Below are 17,697 nucleotides of genomic sequence, written 5' to 3'. Positions count from 1 at the left end.
TTTAACATCTATCTCCACCCACTCCTCAAAATCATCAGCAACCAGGATCTACTTTATCACTCCTACATGGATGATATATATATATATATATATATATATATATATATTTTTTTTATAATTTTTATTCAGAAAAATAAGAAAATACATGTAAAGGCACATTCAGTAATGAAAAGATAGAATATACAAATCCAGGTCAAACCCTGTGACAGGGAGAAAACCGTGAGACATAGAAACGTTCAAAGATAACAAAACAGTAATACCATATTACCATAGGGCAGTAGGGATAGAACTGAATAGATCGGGGACTGTTTTGAACCCTAATCAGAGCAGGCGCTAAAACCGGCTCCCAAAGGATCAAGTGCCTGACTACAAACTTACAAATCAAGGTAATGAAGGAGGGAGGGGGGCAGAGGGGGAGGAGAGGGGGAAGGGGAGGATAAAGGTAGCAGGGGATGCAGGTGTGGCGGCCCCGCTTACCTCCATATCCGCGTCTGTGCGTTCCGCCGCAGAGGCCTGCGTAGTTGGAGCAGAGTAGGCCGAAGCCGGGGGCTCGATTTTCGGCTGCTCGGAGGGTGCCGCCGTGGCCGCGTACGACCGGGCCCCCGTTTTCTCTACGAAGCGGTCCATAGTAGCGGGGATCGTGAGGGGGGTACCCGGATCCGAGCCTGGGCACTGGGGCCGCTGAAACTGTCTTTTTATGCCGAATTGGGAGGCTCTGTTGCGGGAGCTAGGCTGGGACGCAGCTAGCTCATGCGGCGCCGGAACCGGAAGTACGTGGATGATATTTAACCCTACCTACGCTTCACCAACAAAAAAGACCAATACCAGGCACTGGAAAACTGTCTCTCATTGATTGACGATTGGATGACGGATCCTCTTCCTTCACGCAAACCAAAACAAAAACCCTGGCACGATGTCCACACCACTCACCATCCTCGGACAACCCATCACCCCCAGCACTAAAGCCAAAAGCCTTGGAGTCATCTCTGACTCAAACATGATGATGATGCATGCACAAATAGGATCAGCTCGACTATGCAAATTCCCTCTACCAAGAACTTCCAAAATACTAAATTTCACGTCTACAAACCGTCCAGAACACAGCAGCCAGACTGGTAAATGGAAAAAAAATCATGGTAATCAATCACCCCATCCCTGAGGACCCTCCATTGGCTAGCCGTGAAGGATCAAGCTAAATTCAAGACCCTCTGCCTCACTCACAAATGTGCACAAGGAAAAGCCCTGAAATACCTCTGTCGCACTTACCGGAACCTCCTCCACATCCCCAAGACCTGTTACAAATTAAAAGGCGAACGAAGGTTCTCAGTACAAGGACCACGGCTATGGAAAGTTTTCCTCTGAGCGGGTAGAGCAATCTGGCCTTCAGGAAGAAGCTCAAGACCCATCTCTTCTGAAAACCCAGACGGACACTGGCAGCAAAAGCGCCCTGAGGTGATTTAGTTTGCATATGTAGCACTATACAAGTTATTCATTCACTCACAGGTGTACACACACACACACACACACACACACATATGGTATCTCACAAAAGTGAGTATACCCCTCACGTTTTTTAAAATATTTTATATCTTTTCATGTGCCAACACTGAAGAAATGCCACTTTGCTACAATGTAAAGTAGTGAGTGTACAGCTTGTATAACGGTGTATATTTGCTGTCCCCTCAAAATAACTCAACGGTGAAAATGTCCAAATAGTCATGTTCCCTCCCTGGTTTCATCTGACTCATTACTGTTACAAGGTCTCAGGTGTGAATGGGGGGCAGGTGTGTTAAATTTGGTGTTAGCACTCTCATGCCCCATACACACGGTCGGAAATTCCCATGGAAAAAGTCAGATCGGATTATGTTGTCGGAAAATCCGATCGTGTGTGGGCTCTATTGGACTTTTTCTGACGGAATTTCCGACGGAAAAAGTTTGAGAGCTGGATCTAAAATTTTCCGACAACAAAATCCGATCTGACTTTTTCTGATCGTGTGTAGAGAATTCCAACGCACAAAGTGACGCACATGCTCAGCAAAATTTGGAGATGAAAGCTATTGGCTACTGGCCTCTACGTAATACCGTCGTACGTGTATAACATCACCTCATTTAGAACGATCGGAATTTCCGTCAACTCAGATGGATTTTGTGGTTGGAATGTCCGACCGTGTGTATGGGGCATTACTCTTTCATACTGGTCACTGGAAGTTCAGCATGGCACCTCATGGTAAAGAACAAGAAATTGTTGCTCTATATGAAGATTTCCAAGACCCTCAAACTAAGCTGCAGCACAGTTGCCAAGACCATACAGCAGTTTAACAGGACAGGTTCCACTCAGAACAGGCCAATGAGGTTGAGTGCACGTGCTCAGCATCCAGAGGCTGTCTTTGGGAAATAGACGTATGAGTGCTGCCAGCATTGCTGCAGTTGAAGGGGTCAGCCTGTCAGTGCTCAGACCATACACCCCACACTGCATCAAATTGGTCTGCATGGTTGTTGTCCCAGAAGGAAGTCTCTTCTAAAGATCATGCACAAAAAAGCCCACCATAGGCCACTTGATCCACAACATTGACATCCGTAAACCGCTCACCCACACAATGCCATTCACACTGTATGCCATCTGCACTGTACAGAGAAAACCTCTCCATAGTGGCAGACGCCATTGAATGTGAGCATTTGCCCACTCAAGACGGTTACGCTGGCGAACTGCAGTCAGGTCAAGACCCCAATGAGGATGACGAACATCCTTTATGAACTTCCCTGAGATGGTTTCTGACAGTTTGTACAGAAATTCTTTGGTTATGCAAAGCGATTGTTGCAGCAGCTGTCCAGGTGGCTGGCCTCAGACAATCTTGGGGGTGAAGATGCTGAATGTGGAGGTCCTGGGCTGGTGTGGTTACACGTGGTCTGTGGTTGTGAGGCCGGTTGTATGTACTGCCAAATTCTCTGAAATGCCTTTGGAGACGGCTTATGGAAGAGAAATGAACATTCAATTCAAGGGCAATAGCTCTGGTGGACATTCCTGCAGTCAGCATGCCAATTGCACACTCCCTCAAAACTTGCGACGATTGTGCTGTGTGTTAAAATCACACATTTTAGAGAGGCCTTTTATTGTGGACTGCTAAGGCACACCTGTGCAATTATCATGCTGTCTAATCAGCATCTTGATATGCCACACCTGTAAGGTGTATGGATTATCTCACCAAAGGAGAAGTGCTCACTAACACAGACAGATTTGTGAACAATATTTGAGAGAAATAGGTCTTTTGTGTACATAGAAAAAGTTGTTGTTGTTTTAGTTCAGCTCACGATAAATAGGGGCAAACACAAAAGTGTTGTGTTTAAAATTCTGCTCACTGTAAGTACCCAGAGCTTATCCAACACAACACAATGGGTGACATTTTCTAAAGCTAGTACACACAAAATCTGGTGCAGCTGTGCATAGCAACCAATCAGCTTCTAGGCTCTCAGCCCCCCTCACACCTGTACTCTGTCACCCTCCCTCACACCTGTACTCTGTCAGCCCCCCTCACACCTGTACTCTGTCAGCCCCCCTCACACCTGTACTCTGTCAGCCCCCCTCAAACCTGTACGTTTGCAGCCCCTCCTCACACCTGTACACTCTCAGCCCCCCTCCGCAGCTGCAACAGAGATATGTGAACCAGCTCCATAGAGAGCTGTCACAATCTCCTGTCATGCGATTTTGGATGCGGAGAAAGCCGCATCCCATTCGCATAGGTGTAAACTCAGCCTCAAGCAGTCAGAACACCTTGGGTCCAGATGGAATTGTAGACTTCATTTATAAATACATAATAACAATGTATGTTGCTTTTGTAGTAGGAATTAGGGAACAAAAATAAAAATAAATGGATTTTTGTACGCGATTATTTGATTATAGTGAACATAGCTTCATGTTATTTACTAAAATATGTTAACATTCACTTTAACCACTTCCCGACCAGCGCACGACGATGTACGTCGACAGAATGGCACGGGCAGGCATATTGGCGTACAGGTACGTCCAATATTCAATGCCGCCCTGCCATCGGGAGCGTGCCGCCGATGGCAGGGCGGGACCCCCGTGAGTCCGGTCGCGGGACCCGCGGACTCGATCGCCGCGGGCATCCCCGCGATCGTCTCACGGAGTGGCCGAATGGAGGAAATGCTGTGTAAACATTTCTCCATTCTGCCTAGCAACTAGTGACGCTGATCTCTGCTCCATGTGATTGGAGCAGAGATCAGTGTTCACTAAATGAAAGCCCCACACCCCTAGGAACACTTAACCCCTACACTGCCACCCACTGGTTATCCCTTTCACTGCCAGTGTCATTTACACAGGAATCACTGCATTTATATAGCAGTGATTACTGTATAAATGACAATGGTCCCAAAAATGTATCAAAAATGTCCAATGGGTCCCCCACAATGTCGCAGTCACAATAAAAATCGCTGATCGCCGCCATTACTAGTAAAAAAAAAAATAATAAAAAATTATTAATAAAAATGCTATAAAACTATCCCTATTTTGTAAACGCTATAACTTTTGCACAAACCAATCAATAATCGCTTATTGCGTTTTTTTTTTTTTTTACCAAAAATATGTAGAAGAATACGTATCAGCCTAAACTGAGGGAAAAAATGTTTTTTTATATATTTTTGGGGGATATTTATTATAACAAAAAGTAAAACATAATGAGTTTTTTTCAAAATTGTCGCTCTATTTTTGGTTATAGCGCAAAAAATAAAAACCTCAAGGGTGATCAAATACCACCAAAAGAAAGCTCTATTTGTGGGAAAAAAAGGACGTCAATTTTGTTTGGGAGCCACGTCGCACGACCGCGCAATTGTCAGTTAAAGCGACACAGTGCCGAATCGCAAAAAGGGGTCTGGTCTTTGACCAACAAATTGGTCCGGTCTGCAAGTGGTTAAAAAGGGAACAGTCTGTATTTCTTTAGTAGATGAAGCATATTCTGTTTTTCAGGGAAAAAAAAAAAAACTTTGGGCAATATTGTCAACAAATATTATAAAATTTGATGTCCAAAGCAAGAAAAAAAACTTCCAAAAAAGTATGAATTTTCTAGTTTGGCCAGTGTTAGTTTAAATATGTCTAGATGAAATGTGTACTGTGGGTGAACTGGGCATGTTATTCTAGATTTTTCCTGTTGTAATGACCCTAAAAAAAATTTTTTTTTTATTTTTTTTACGTGCACAATCCTTAAAATAAAAAGTTGGTAAATAAAGTTTTATTTTTTTTATTTTTTTTATTTCCATTACTCATGATTAGGTATTCACAACTTGGTAACACAGGTTCCCCTTATTTGTAAATACAGGAATGCAGTGCACGCCTTCTACAGCAGTGTTTCTCAACTCCAGTCCTCAAGGCGTCCCAACAGGACATGTTTTCAGGATTTCCATTATTTTGCACAGCTGATTTGATCAGCTTCACTGCCTTAGTAATTACCACAGCCGTTTCACCTAAGGGAAATCTTGAAAGCCTGACCTGTTGGGGCGCCTTGAGGACTGGAGTTGAGAAACACTGTTCTACAGTGATCCCTGAAAGACTCCTCAAACATAAAACATACAGTGGATCAGTGGATGATATCTTCAAAATTGTCCAAATAAAAAAAGTTATAAAAGTGTCTTTTACATTATTATCATACTTTAAAACTTTTAGCTGATGCTTTCATATTTTATTGCATGTGAAAGGTTATATGATCATCCCAGCAAATAAATCCACTTCCGTACCATACTTATCTGTGAGTCACCACCATGCGCTCCAACCAGCAATTCAATGCATGTCACCTATGTGCACACTAAAGACTCACCGGAGCAAATTCACCTCTTTATATATAAAAATAAATAAATAAATGGTCTTTCAGCTCTCATTTATAACTTAACCCATAATCTGATCTTCTCTTCTTTGGTTCTTCTCATCCAATGCCATTCCCAATAAATAGAAAGCTCCACATAATGTAAAACTGGCTAAAATGTTTTATTTTTCCAAAAAAGAACACCAACTTCTCACACATATTAGTGCTTCCAATGCCACTGATTACATAATGCGTTTTAGGTAGGTAATCCTACCTGGTAACTGAGTAGATGACTATGCTCCCAGCACAAGGACTGAACTATCACAGGTAGCTACCATGTCTGTTTATGATATATAAGCTCAGTTTACTGGTAAAAATTAAGTGTGAAATGCAAGACTCCGGTGGGTGTAACAAGATGTCCGCTTGCCGCCTTTCTCACTCTATCCTTACTGTGGACGAGTGCGGAGTGTAGCAAGATGGCGGAGAGGGAACGTCCCTTCTGTTGCAAAATCTGAAGGGTCGCCTAATCTAAAGAAACACCGGTGTCTTGTCAAATAGCGTCCTCCATCTGATAGTGTCCACTGCGTACTGCGCATGCGCAGTACACAGGAACACAGATTCCGAAAATTGCCGAGGATGAACGGCGCCTGCGCCGTGAGTCCAGGTTCTATCCCCACTATCCAAGTGGACATAGAGTTAGAATAAAAAAGAGGCGAGCGCAGCGAGGCCGAGCTCGAAGCGTGGCAAGCGAAGCTCGCCCGCGAGGGGCCCTCTAAAATTCACAACCCTATGTCTGCTCGGATGGTGGGGCTACCACCTCCACTCACGGCGCAGGCGCCATTCAGCTTCGGAGATTTTCAGAAGCTTCGTCTGCTCCATACTGCGCATGCGCAGTACGGAGCGGACACTATGTGATGGCCGGACTCTATTAGGCAGAACACCGGCTCTGGATGTGAGGACGGCAGGAAGAGTCCACTGCTGGATGTGGTGGGGGGGGGGGGGGGGGGCGGTGCGTTTTCACAGAGAATCGAAGGACCGGGTAAGTACATCTTTTCCTTGCGCCCCTAGACAAAACAAGCAATTAACCCATACAGTGCGGGCAAAGCTGGTTTGTTAGCTGTATGACTGTTACGCTGGCATGTATTGAGCATGCACATTCATTTTAACATTCCATTAGTGCTATAACACATATAAACTGACAGCTGCTGCACAATAAACTGGAACGGTTAAAGCTCTATTCACAATGGTACGACTCAAAAATTGTGTCAACTTTGAATGGGTGCATGTTGGATATGACATTAGTGTTGACCAGTAATAATGGATAACTGTTGCACACAAGTTGCATTGTATAACATTCAGATACGACTTTCGTGCAACTTCTGATGGTTAACATTGAAGTCTATGGTGCTCAAGTTGCATGAAAGTCGGACCAAAGTATTGCATGAACTACTTTGAAGTTACTGCAACTTTAAATCTCGCATGTATGAATGGGTATTTTTGGAAAGCACGGGCAACGACTTGTCATGCAATTTTGATGTCCAAAGTTGCTTGACAAGTCCCAGAAGGTTGAATGGAGCCTTGCTGTATGGCAGCTGTCTATTCCAGATGCACTGAGCTGGCAGTAAGGGGCGGTGTTATGTGTATTTCAGTGCATTACACAGCTCCCCCCCACCTTTTTTTTTTGCACAAACTTTCTTTGAAGTGCACAAAAGTGACACTTTATTCAAAATGTTTTAGAACAGCCTATATAAGAATGCCAAGACAGTACAACCCTATTTCCCCCGGCCCCCAAAATGGCCTTTTTTTGGAAAGTAGACACCCACAACGTGATCTGATTTTTGCCACAGTTTCTTGGTAATGAAGACGCATGCCAATATTAATATATTATAATATTATTTAATATATTCATTATTAATATAGCTAGAGTTGTTAGAGGCACACTGGATACGATAAATTGTTACTAAACCTAGGACCCTGCATTCTTTTTTTATTGTTTTGATCGAATCACTCATTGATTGGATAACAAAATCAAAGTGCACATGGCCGCCATAAATCGATCCAGAAGGAAGTTATAGCTATTCAATTGGATCCTGATTCGATCATTTTGATTGCATGGTACATTGATCAGATGATGAAATCGAAGTGTGTATGACCACCATAAAACGATTGGGAGGGGAGGCTATTCAGTCAGTCTCCAGTTTGATCAGTTTGTGTTAATGACACGTCAGTAGGGTGATAAGATTGTGTCACCATTATTTGAACTGAATTGTGCACACAAATGTTTCTGCTAAACAATTCCAGGTTTTTGTCTCTTGTAACAATAATATTATTGCCAGAGGAATACTGGTTACTTTGTTGCAAAAGTAGCTCACACTTGTATTTTGGAGTACAATAAGAAAGTTGTCTGTATTCAATGATAAGTTGTGTCAGGTATGTGCTGTGTATTATTGTATGTGTAATGTATGTACTGCATATGTCCACTGTGTAATGTATGTGTTGTGTGTGTGTAATGCATGTGTTGTGTATGTGCTGGGTGATGTATGTGCTTTGTAATGTATGTACTGTGTAATGTATGTATGTGCTCTCTATGAACTGTGTAATGTATGTGCTGTGTGTAATGTACTGTATAATGTATTTTCTGTGTGTAATTTTTGTGTAATATATGTGCTGTGTATGTAGTGTGTAATGTATGTGCTGTGTAATTTGCTGTGTATAATGTATGTGCTGTGTTATGTATGGACTGTGTAATTTATGTGGTGTGTTATGTATGTACTGTGTAATGTATGTACTGTGTAATTTGCTGTGTGTAGTGTATGTGGTGTGTAATTTGCTGTGTGTAATGTATGTGCTGTGTTATGTATGGACTGTGTAATGTATGTGGTGTGTTATGTATGTACTGTGTAATGTATATGCTGGGTGGCCCCTCCCCTGATCCTGTCCAGACTGAGCTATCATGACTCAGCGACAGCCAACCAATGAGATGACAGAGATCAGACTTCCTGCCTTCTCCTTCCCCGCACACTGTCAGGGCGGAAGAGTGTCAGAGGAGAATACAGCACACTGTCAGCCCAGGACTCCTCTGTGTACATTTGTCTGCCCTTCATCTCCTGTGTACACCATGTCCAGACTCAGCCTGGCCTCTGTGTCATCTCTGCTGAGAAATGTCTGTGCTGTGCAGCCAGGGAGCCGACCTCTACTCTACAGGAGGCCCTACAGCCACAATACCAATGACCTCCAGCCCAAAGTGATTGTCAATCAGACACCGGGAGGTAAGTACAGGAGATCATTCTGATGTTCACATCTAGATAAGTGATAGGTGGGCAGATGTCTCCCTGAGAATGGCAACTTTATGTCCTCAAATGCGTCACCCACTCAGCCCACCGCGACTTTCTCCCACATTCATCGCAATCTGCGTCTGAATGGGGAAATGGTACTTCTGATGGCTGAAGGAGCCGGTAAGTGGTCTTTAGTGAAGATCAGGCATAAAAATTGCATTGCATAAAAACATTTATCATATTTAGACCGAGTACAAGTACCGATACTTTTTTCAAGTACTTGCCGATTACCGATACTTTTTTTATTTTTTTATTTTAAATGTCATGTGACCGTGGTACTAATATGCAGCACTGATGACGTGTGGACTGTCAGTATTTTTTTTTTAATTTATTTTTTTACAATTTATTTTTTTTGTTCAGTATCGGTGCAACCCTAATTTACAACGTAAATATGTCTATGATGTACTTTTCGATGCACTTTACTGCGTTTTTTGACAATTTTGTTTTATTTGTTGCCTTTTATATCATGGGGAAATGCAAGAAAACACAAGCAATAAAGGAAGCGAGCACACAGTAACAAAAAAAATATAAATATATATATAATATACACACACACACACACACTAATGTACAGTATATATTGTATATTAATATAATATATACTAAAATTGCGCATATATATATATATATATATATATATATATATATATATAAATTTGTATTAATATACTCACCAGCCATTTTATTAGGTAATAAAAAAGGGAGTGGGCTGCGCTAAAAATTGTGATAAAGAATTCAATCTATAAAGTGATACCTTAAGCATAAAAAAAATTTGAAAAAAAAAAAGTTGTTGATAATCTCCCAATACTAAAAAAGGTGCAAAAAACAATTCATTTATAAATACTTTCCCCAAACTAATGAAGGAAAAAATATGCAAAAAATAAATCTATGAATAATTCACCAATATTGCAAAGGAAAATTCTACAAATATACATATAAAATATACAAAAAGTTTCTTTCATACACATATAAACTTAAACCCAAATATCTAGTCAGAACACGTACTCAAATATGTGTGAACAATAAATACATAAGTGAATAAATCCATCAGCTTAAATCATGAGTAGTCCATACAACTGTTTAAAAAGTCCAATAGAAAAAAGTTCCAAAGGAAAAATAATGATAGTAACTCCCACAGTGAAGAAAGTTGTGAAATGAATCCAAAAAAATATAGGTTGTGAACGCCTCCACCACAGTACACACTGCTGCGTACCGGAAGCCAATGGTTCACCATTACAGAGAGCCATTCGCGTTTTTTGGTTATCTCCCGCAGCCTGGGTTCTTGGAACAGCAAAATAATGCGATCAGCCTCCTCTTCGATCTACCTGTCAATCACAGCTAGCTGATGGGTAGATCAGGTCCCTGCTGCTCCTTCACATAAAATGTAGACTCTTGTCAGTCTTGTTGTATCATTGAACAGATTTGTTAGACTTTATTAGGTACACCTTGCTAGTACCGGGTTGGGCCCCCCTTTTGCCTTCATACTTTGTGACATCGATTAAACAAGGTGTTGGGAACATTTCTCAGAGATGTTGGTCCATAGGGACATGTTAGCATCATGCGGTTACTGCTGATTTGTCGGCTGCATATTGATTATGCAAATCTCCCATTCCACCGCATCCCAAAGGTGCTCTATTGCAGTGGTCATCAACCCTGTCCTCAGGGCCCACTAACAGGCCAGGTTTTATTTATTACCTTGACTAGAATACTGCAATCACTGAGCAGCAAATGATATCACCTGTGATGTGTTTCAGTTATCTTGCAAACCTGGCCTGTTAGTGGGCCCTGAGGACAGGGTTGATGACCACTGCTCTATTGGATAGAGATCTGGTGACTGTGGAGGCCATTGGAGTACAGGGACCTCATTGACATGTTCAACAAACCAGTGGTGAGATGATTTGAGCTTTGTGACCCGGTGCATTGTCCTGCTGGAAGGAGCCATCAGAAGATGGGTACACTGTAGTCATAAAGGTATGGACATGATCAGCAACAATACTCTATCGGTACTAAGGGGCCCAAAGTGTGCCACACCATATCCCCCCCCCCCCCCCCAACACACACACACACACACACACACACACACACACACACACACTTACACCACCTCAACTGCTAATACAAGGCAGGATGGATCCACCCTTTCATGTTGTTTATGCCAAAATCGGACCCTCCCGTCTGAATGTCACGGCTAAAATCAAGCAGGCCAGACAACGTTTTTCTGATCTTCTATTGTGCAATTTTGGTGATCCTGTGTGAATTGTAGCCTCAGTCTCCTGTTCTTAGCGGACAGGAGTAACACCCGGTGTGGTCTACTGCTGCTGTAGCCCATCTGCTTCAAGGTTCGATGCGTTGTGCATTCAGAGAAGGGTTTCTGCATACCTTGGTTGTAAGAAGTAGTTATTTGAGTTACTGTTGTCTTTCTATCATCTTGAACCAGTCTGCCCATTCTCCTCTGACATCAACAAGGCATTTACATCCACACAACTGCCACTCACTGGATATTTTCTCTTTTTCAGACCATTCTCTGTAAACCCCCGAGATGGTTGTGCCTGAAAATCCCAGTAGATCAGCAGTTTATGAAATACTCAGACCAGCCCGTCTGGCACCAACAACCATGCCACGTTCAAAGTCACTTAAATCCTCTTTCTTCCCCATTCTGATGCACAGTTTGAAATTCAGCAAGTCGACTTCATCACATCTAGGTGCCTAAATGCATTCAGTTACTGCCATGTGATTGCTTGGTAGTACAAATTGCTAATCAGCCAATTGAACAGGTGTACCTAATAAAGTGGCCCGTGAGTGTGTGTGTGTGTCGATAGATATCTATCTATCTATCTCTAATTAGTTAAGTGAAGTCGCATGATTTCTAAGCCACATGTCAGTGCGAGTTCAGGTGCGACTTGGAAGACATCTGTGCGACTTCACCCACAGATGTCTATGCAAGTCGCTCCTGAACTTGCAAAAAGTAGTGTAAGAACTACTTTAAAAATCAACCGTTTTCCATTGCGGACAATATGGCATGGCGTGACTTGCCTGCCAGGCCGCAGCGGTGTGACCGGGGCCTTAAAGTGGTTGTAATCACTATGAAGGATTTTTTTATTTTCATGCATGAAAGTAAAAAACTTTCTGTGTGCTGCTCCCCCCCCCCACAGCTCCCCTAATACTCACCTGAGCCCCCTCTTGATCCAGCGACGTACACAAGACTCCCTCTCCTCATTAGCTGAGACAGCAGCGGCAGCCATTGGCTCTCGCTGCTTTCAGCCAGTGAGCCAATGAGGAGGGAGTAGGGAGCGGCTCTATTAGGTTGATTTACTAAAGGCACATATACTGTGCACTGCAAGTGCAGTTACTCTAGATCTGAGGGAGGCTCTGAAATGAAAGTAAGCTCTACTGGTTTCTACTATCCAATCATGTGCAAACAAAAATGCTTTTATTTTCCTTGCATGTGATTAAGTATTCTTTTCAAAGTGAAACTTTAAGGCCCCTTTCACATAGGATGGATCCGTGATGATCCGCCCCTTGAACATCCGCTAGCTCAGCGGGGATTGCTCCGTTTTATCCCCGCTGAGCTGGCGGATGACAGGGCAGTGTGCAGGGACCGCTCTGTCAGATCTCCGCTCTCCTCTATGGGGGATCGGATGAACACAGACAGTCTGTCCGTGTTCAACCAATCCGCTCTGCAGACGGATAGAGAAATAGGATTTTTCTCCATCTGTAGAATCGGACCATAGCGGAGACGGGTGATATCGGGTGTTCATCCGCTGATACCCGCTATCCCATAGGGATGCATGTATGTCTGTATTTCATACGAAAGTGGATGGATGAAATACAGACATACTGTCCGCACGTGTGAAAGGGGCCTAACTCATTTACTGAGCTTTGGAGCAAGTGCAAAGTATATGTTCCTTTAGTAAATCAACCCCTATGTAACTTATGGATGCTTAAAGCAAGGCTCAGGAGCGAGCACGCACCAGCGGCACCGTAGCAAGCTGCTTGCTATTGGGGCATTGGTCAAGGGGGAGGAGCCAGGAGTGCCAGCAGGGGACCCAAGAAGACGATCCGAGGCTGCTCTGCGCAAACCACAGCACAGAGCAGGTAAGTGTAATATGTTTATTTTTTTAAAGTCGAACCTTTAATTCCACTTTAAATTGTTCCAAGTTGGACCAATGTAACTATGTAAAAATATACAATGCCTGGAGTTCTTCTGGAAATCAACAGTTCATGATATGAATTGTTGCATTGTAAGGCCAGCCATACACGCTTAGTTTTGTCTCCCTGGCTGAACGTGAGAAAATCACTCATTTCCTCTAGCTGTACTGAACAGTATGCATGGAGGAATGTCCCTTCCCCCTCTGACACTGCTGTGGGTTGTATACAGTCCCTGTTCAGCCAAGAATCTTCCATCCGCTATTGTATTCCAGCTGTCAGAATACCCAAACAGCGGGTGCATCTCATTGGGTACAGGTGCAGTGTGACCAAAAAATTTGCACTGGGCTCCTGCGATTTCCCAGTTGAGGGATGTCTGGCAGGAAGCGACTATCAGAACCATCCACCGAGTGAAATGCACTCCCATGTAGGGAGCTTTAGGGCCGGTTCACACTAGAACTTCATGTGCCGGCCTGAACCGGCCCTTAGTCTTGTAGTGAAGGATGAGAGAAGGACCCAGTGACTGCAGCAGGGGGCACAGCGATCGACACTCCTGGTAGTGTTGGTTTTGAAACACACTTCAAAGTAGGATTTCATCCAAACAGTACACGCAGCAGGAGAGGTAAGTGTTTTATTTTAATTTTTTTTAATTTTTTTTTTTTTTACAGAGGGAGTTTATTTACGTAATCTTGGTAAAGCAAAGATTTGCTTTAAAGGAAAGTAGTGAAAGAGCCATGGGGCCAGCAGGGGCCGAACATAGGGGGGGGAGGGAGGTCATGTAGCCCCGGCGCTGCATTGTGAGGGGCGCTGCATTGTCCCCCACTACTGCCATCCCCAGTGTGAGTGCCACATGTTCCCTGCACCATCGATCATCAGCTCTAACCACACCATCTCCATTTACCCAGTGCACCTCCGCCCTGCAGTTCCATTTGGCTCGTGTTTCCCTTTTGGCCAGCCAAGTCCATGATAATCGTCTACTGCTAGAATGTGGCCTCCTGGGCAGGACGAGGGGAGTCCTCAGGCAAACTTTATATTCCAAACCTGCTTACTGTATTACTTACCGTATATACTCGAGTATAGGTCGACTCGAATATAAGCCGAGGCCCCTAATTTACCACAAAAAAACTGGGAAAACTTATTGACTCGTGTATAAGCCGAAGATGAGACATGCAGCAGCTACTGTAAGTGGAAAAGAGGGTCAACAATGCCCATCTGCAGCTGCATGCCTCCCTGTGTACCTCCCTGTGTCCATTGCAGCCTACCTGTGTCCTGTTCATGCCTCCATGTGCCAATCTGCAGCCTCTGTGTCCTTCTGCAGCTCTGTGCCCATCTGCAGCTCCTTGTGCCATTTTGCACCGATCAGCATGTCATAAAAACATACGGCGGCCATTCCAGGATTCAAAAGCCGCACCTCTCCTCCTCGTCTGTGATAGGCGGAACACTCAATTTCCCAGCAGTCAGTGTTCCGCCTATCACGGACATCCGCTCATCCTCATACTACGGACGAGGATGAGAGGATGTCCGTGATAGGCGGAACACTGACTGCTGGGAAATTGAGTGAGTGTTCCGCCTATCACAGACAGGGAGGCGCGGCTTTTGAACAGTGGAATGGCCGCCGTCTGTCTGCACGACACGCTGATCAGGTAGGCAGACGGCGGTGACTCGAGTATAAGCCGAGGGGGGCACTTTCAGCCTAAAAAAAGGGGCTGAAAATCTCATCTTATACTCGAGTATATACGGTATTCTGTTATTATTCAGGAGATGTTTTGCTATGTATTATAGCTTGTTTTAGATTTAGCACGTAATGAAGAGCTATATATAATAATAGGGCAAAATACTCTCCCTGCATGCTACAACTTGTATAGAACGTTTTATATTCCCTACATGCATTAATTACTTCCCTGGGATATATTGTTCATTTATCACCCTCTGTCACATGTTGCCCAACCCTTTGCCTTCCCTGTGACCACACTGCAGTGCCCAACTAGCACCAATCTCTGCTCTGCTGACACTGTCCACTGCCCTAGTTACTTGTCCTCTGCTCTACTGACCCCGTCCTCTCCTCTGCCCTTCTGACACCGACCTCTGCCCTACTGACACTTGGCTCACTTCTTTCCCGGTGGCACCCCTCCTAATCCGCCATGAAAGTAAGGCTCATTCAAACCACACCTATGCAGTGATTGTGTAGGCCAGGGATCTGCAATTTGCTGTCAGAGTCTTACTATGCCTCATGGGACTTGTAGTTCTGCAACAGCTGGAGGTGCTCTAATTGCATATCCCTGGTGTAGGCCTTCATGCTACATGTGCAGTGAGTCACTATCACTAAAACTTAGAAATGACAAATATACTTATTATTATTATTATTATTATTATTATTACCATCCTTTTGGCTTGCTTATGTATTTATTACACTTGAGCTTCTCTCTCTGGGCAGGGGGCTGGGGGGGAGGGGTGGAGATCTTCTCTCTTGGGTGGGGGCAAAATGATTCTTTGCCCCGGGTAAAAGAATATCTAGCTTTGCCACTAGGGTCAGCCACTGCCCACCTACTTCTGTAAAGTCTAGTTGCCTGGACTTTGACACATTTGTAATATTTTTCAAGTCGCTAATCAAGACAAGTATTAATATTTGAAAAATGTGAAAATAAAGGTCCTTATCCATAGAATTATTCTGGGTTAGGGTAATGAAGACAGAGGATTAAAAACAGCACGACTGCCAAGCAAATAACATCTTCAGAAGGAGAGGCCAGTAATGACAGCCTCCATATTTTTTTTTTTTTTTATAACTTTTTATTTTTTTACTATTTATGTGCAGAAGACAGATCTAACAGATCTGAGCACAGTTCTAACTTTTGTACATAATATAATTTCACAAGCAAACTACTAAAAGCTTATTCATTCATGAAATACATGTGTGACAGTGGCAGATCAGGTTGAACTGGGGCTCCTAGGTACAGTTGATGTGTGTATGACGTGTCGTTCTTTAACCACTTTTCAGACCGGACCATTTTGTTGGCTTAAGACCAGAGCACTTTTTGCGATTTGGCACTGTGTCTTTTTAACTGACAATTTACGTGGTCGTGCAACATGGCTCCCAAACAAGATTGACGTCTTTTTTTTTTCCCCACAAATAGAGCTTTCTTTTGGTGTTATTTGATCACCTCTGCGGTTTTTATTTTTCTCAAGTCATCTTCCAGGACGGCACACCTGAGAGATGAGAGGCTCCTCCCTACAGGAAACACAATCAATCGACAGCTGTTTTAAGTCCCCACCCTTCCCCTTGATCCTCAGTTTTTGATTGTGTTTCTCCCTACACAGCGAAACTGTTTGTTTTTTTCCAAATGACCCGAAGCCTGGGGCTGGTGGTCTCCCCCTGGGAGCCGGACCACAAGCCTGGAAAGCCTCTGGGTCTGGTAGGATATTCTTGTCCTTCCTGGGGGGGTTCCCCTATCTTTTCCTCAGGGTGGGCAGCAGAAATTGGAAGAGCCCCCCTGAGAGCTGAAGGACCCTGGGTACAGTGGTGTACCCAGAACTTCAGGGGCCATTATCCTGTCTCCCCCTCCTTACCTGTACAGGTGGCTGTTCAGACGGGGGTGGCCATCGGTTCTTTCCAGGGGGATCTTGTCCCCGACTCCTGGGTCCCCGGTAGCTCGCGTGGGCTGCCGGAGAGGGCGTGGCAACAAGCACCCGCGTCATTTTCAAACTTCGGGAAAATGGCAGCGGCGTTCTTACCCAGGAGGGAAGGCTGAGAGTCAGTAGGAGCAGGCGCCCACATCCTCCTTTCTCTAGAGCGAGGAGGCACCAGTTTACTACGGTGAATGTCTGCCTTAACCACCTCAGATATGAAGATGGGAATGAGGAATGGAAGGCATTGCCCCCCCCCATGTATATAGACTGACTGACTGGTACAGTGCAGGACACAGCCTAACCTAGCACCTCCCTATGGGGACAGCAGTTGGGGGGGGGGGGGAGAGCACTTTGGCGGCTATCCTCCTTGCGTGTGGACCATAAGGATGGAAAAGCAAGCCCGCTGGCTGTGGCAAAAAGAGGAAGACAACGGTGAGTACTTTACTTTCCTTTTGCCGTGGGAAATTAGCTGCAAAATCCCCAATTCCAGCTAGAGGGTTTCTGGGCATTTGAGATCTCACCTGGGGTCTGGATTCAAATAGCCCTTAAGCTTCTGCTAAAAACACCAGCTGCAGCCCCTCTTACATCAGAGAAGCTGTATGGTGGACAGGTGGTGCAGAGGAACGAGTGTGCCTAAACCACCTCAGATGAGAAAGAGGTAGGTAGGCCATTGCTCCCCCTTCCCCGTGTATATACTGACTGGTGCAGTGCAGAACTTGGGGTCGGGATACAAATAGCGCAGACGCCACTGCTAAAACCACCAGCCACAGCTCCCTCTTACA

The 17,697-nt window shown here is 44.2% G+C and overlaps 1 protein-coding gene across 1 annotated transcript in view; it reads left to right on the top strand.

The window, feature by feature from the left end:
* Positions 1-8,756: 8,756 nt before the first annotated feature.
* The window catches only part of LOC143923463 (protein FAM162B-like), a 42,921-nt gene continuing 33,980 nt past the window's right edge, over positions 8,757-17,697 (top strand). Inside the window, exon 1 of the mRNA XM_077447187.1 lies at positions 8,757-9,079. Coding sequence (XP_077303313.1) covers positions 8,764-9,079 — 316 coding nt within the window. The 5' untranslated portion in view covers positions 8,757-8,763. The remainder of the gene's footprint in view (positions 9,080-17,697) is intronic.

Source organism: Lithobates pipiens, unplaced genomic scaffold, assembly GCF_037356315.1.
Source record: "Lithobates pipiens isolate NorthernLeopardFrog02 unplaced genomic scaffold, aLitPip1_a1.2 Scaffold_1, whole genome shotgun sequence".
NCBI classification, from domain to species: domain Eukaryota; kingdom Metazoa; phylum Chordata; class Amphibia; order Anura; family Ranidae; genus Lithobates; species Lithobates pipiens.
Note: the sequence above shows the minus strand (reverse complement) of the source record. Positions and strands in the feature narration are given on the sequence as shown.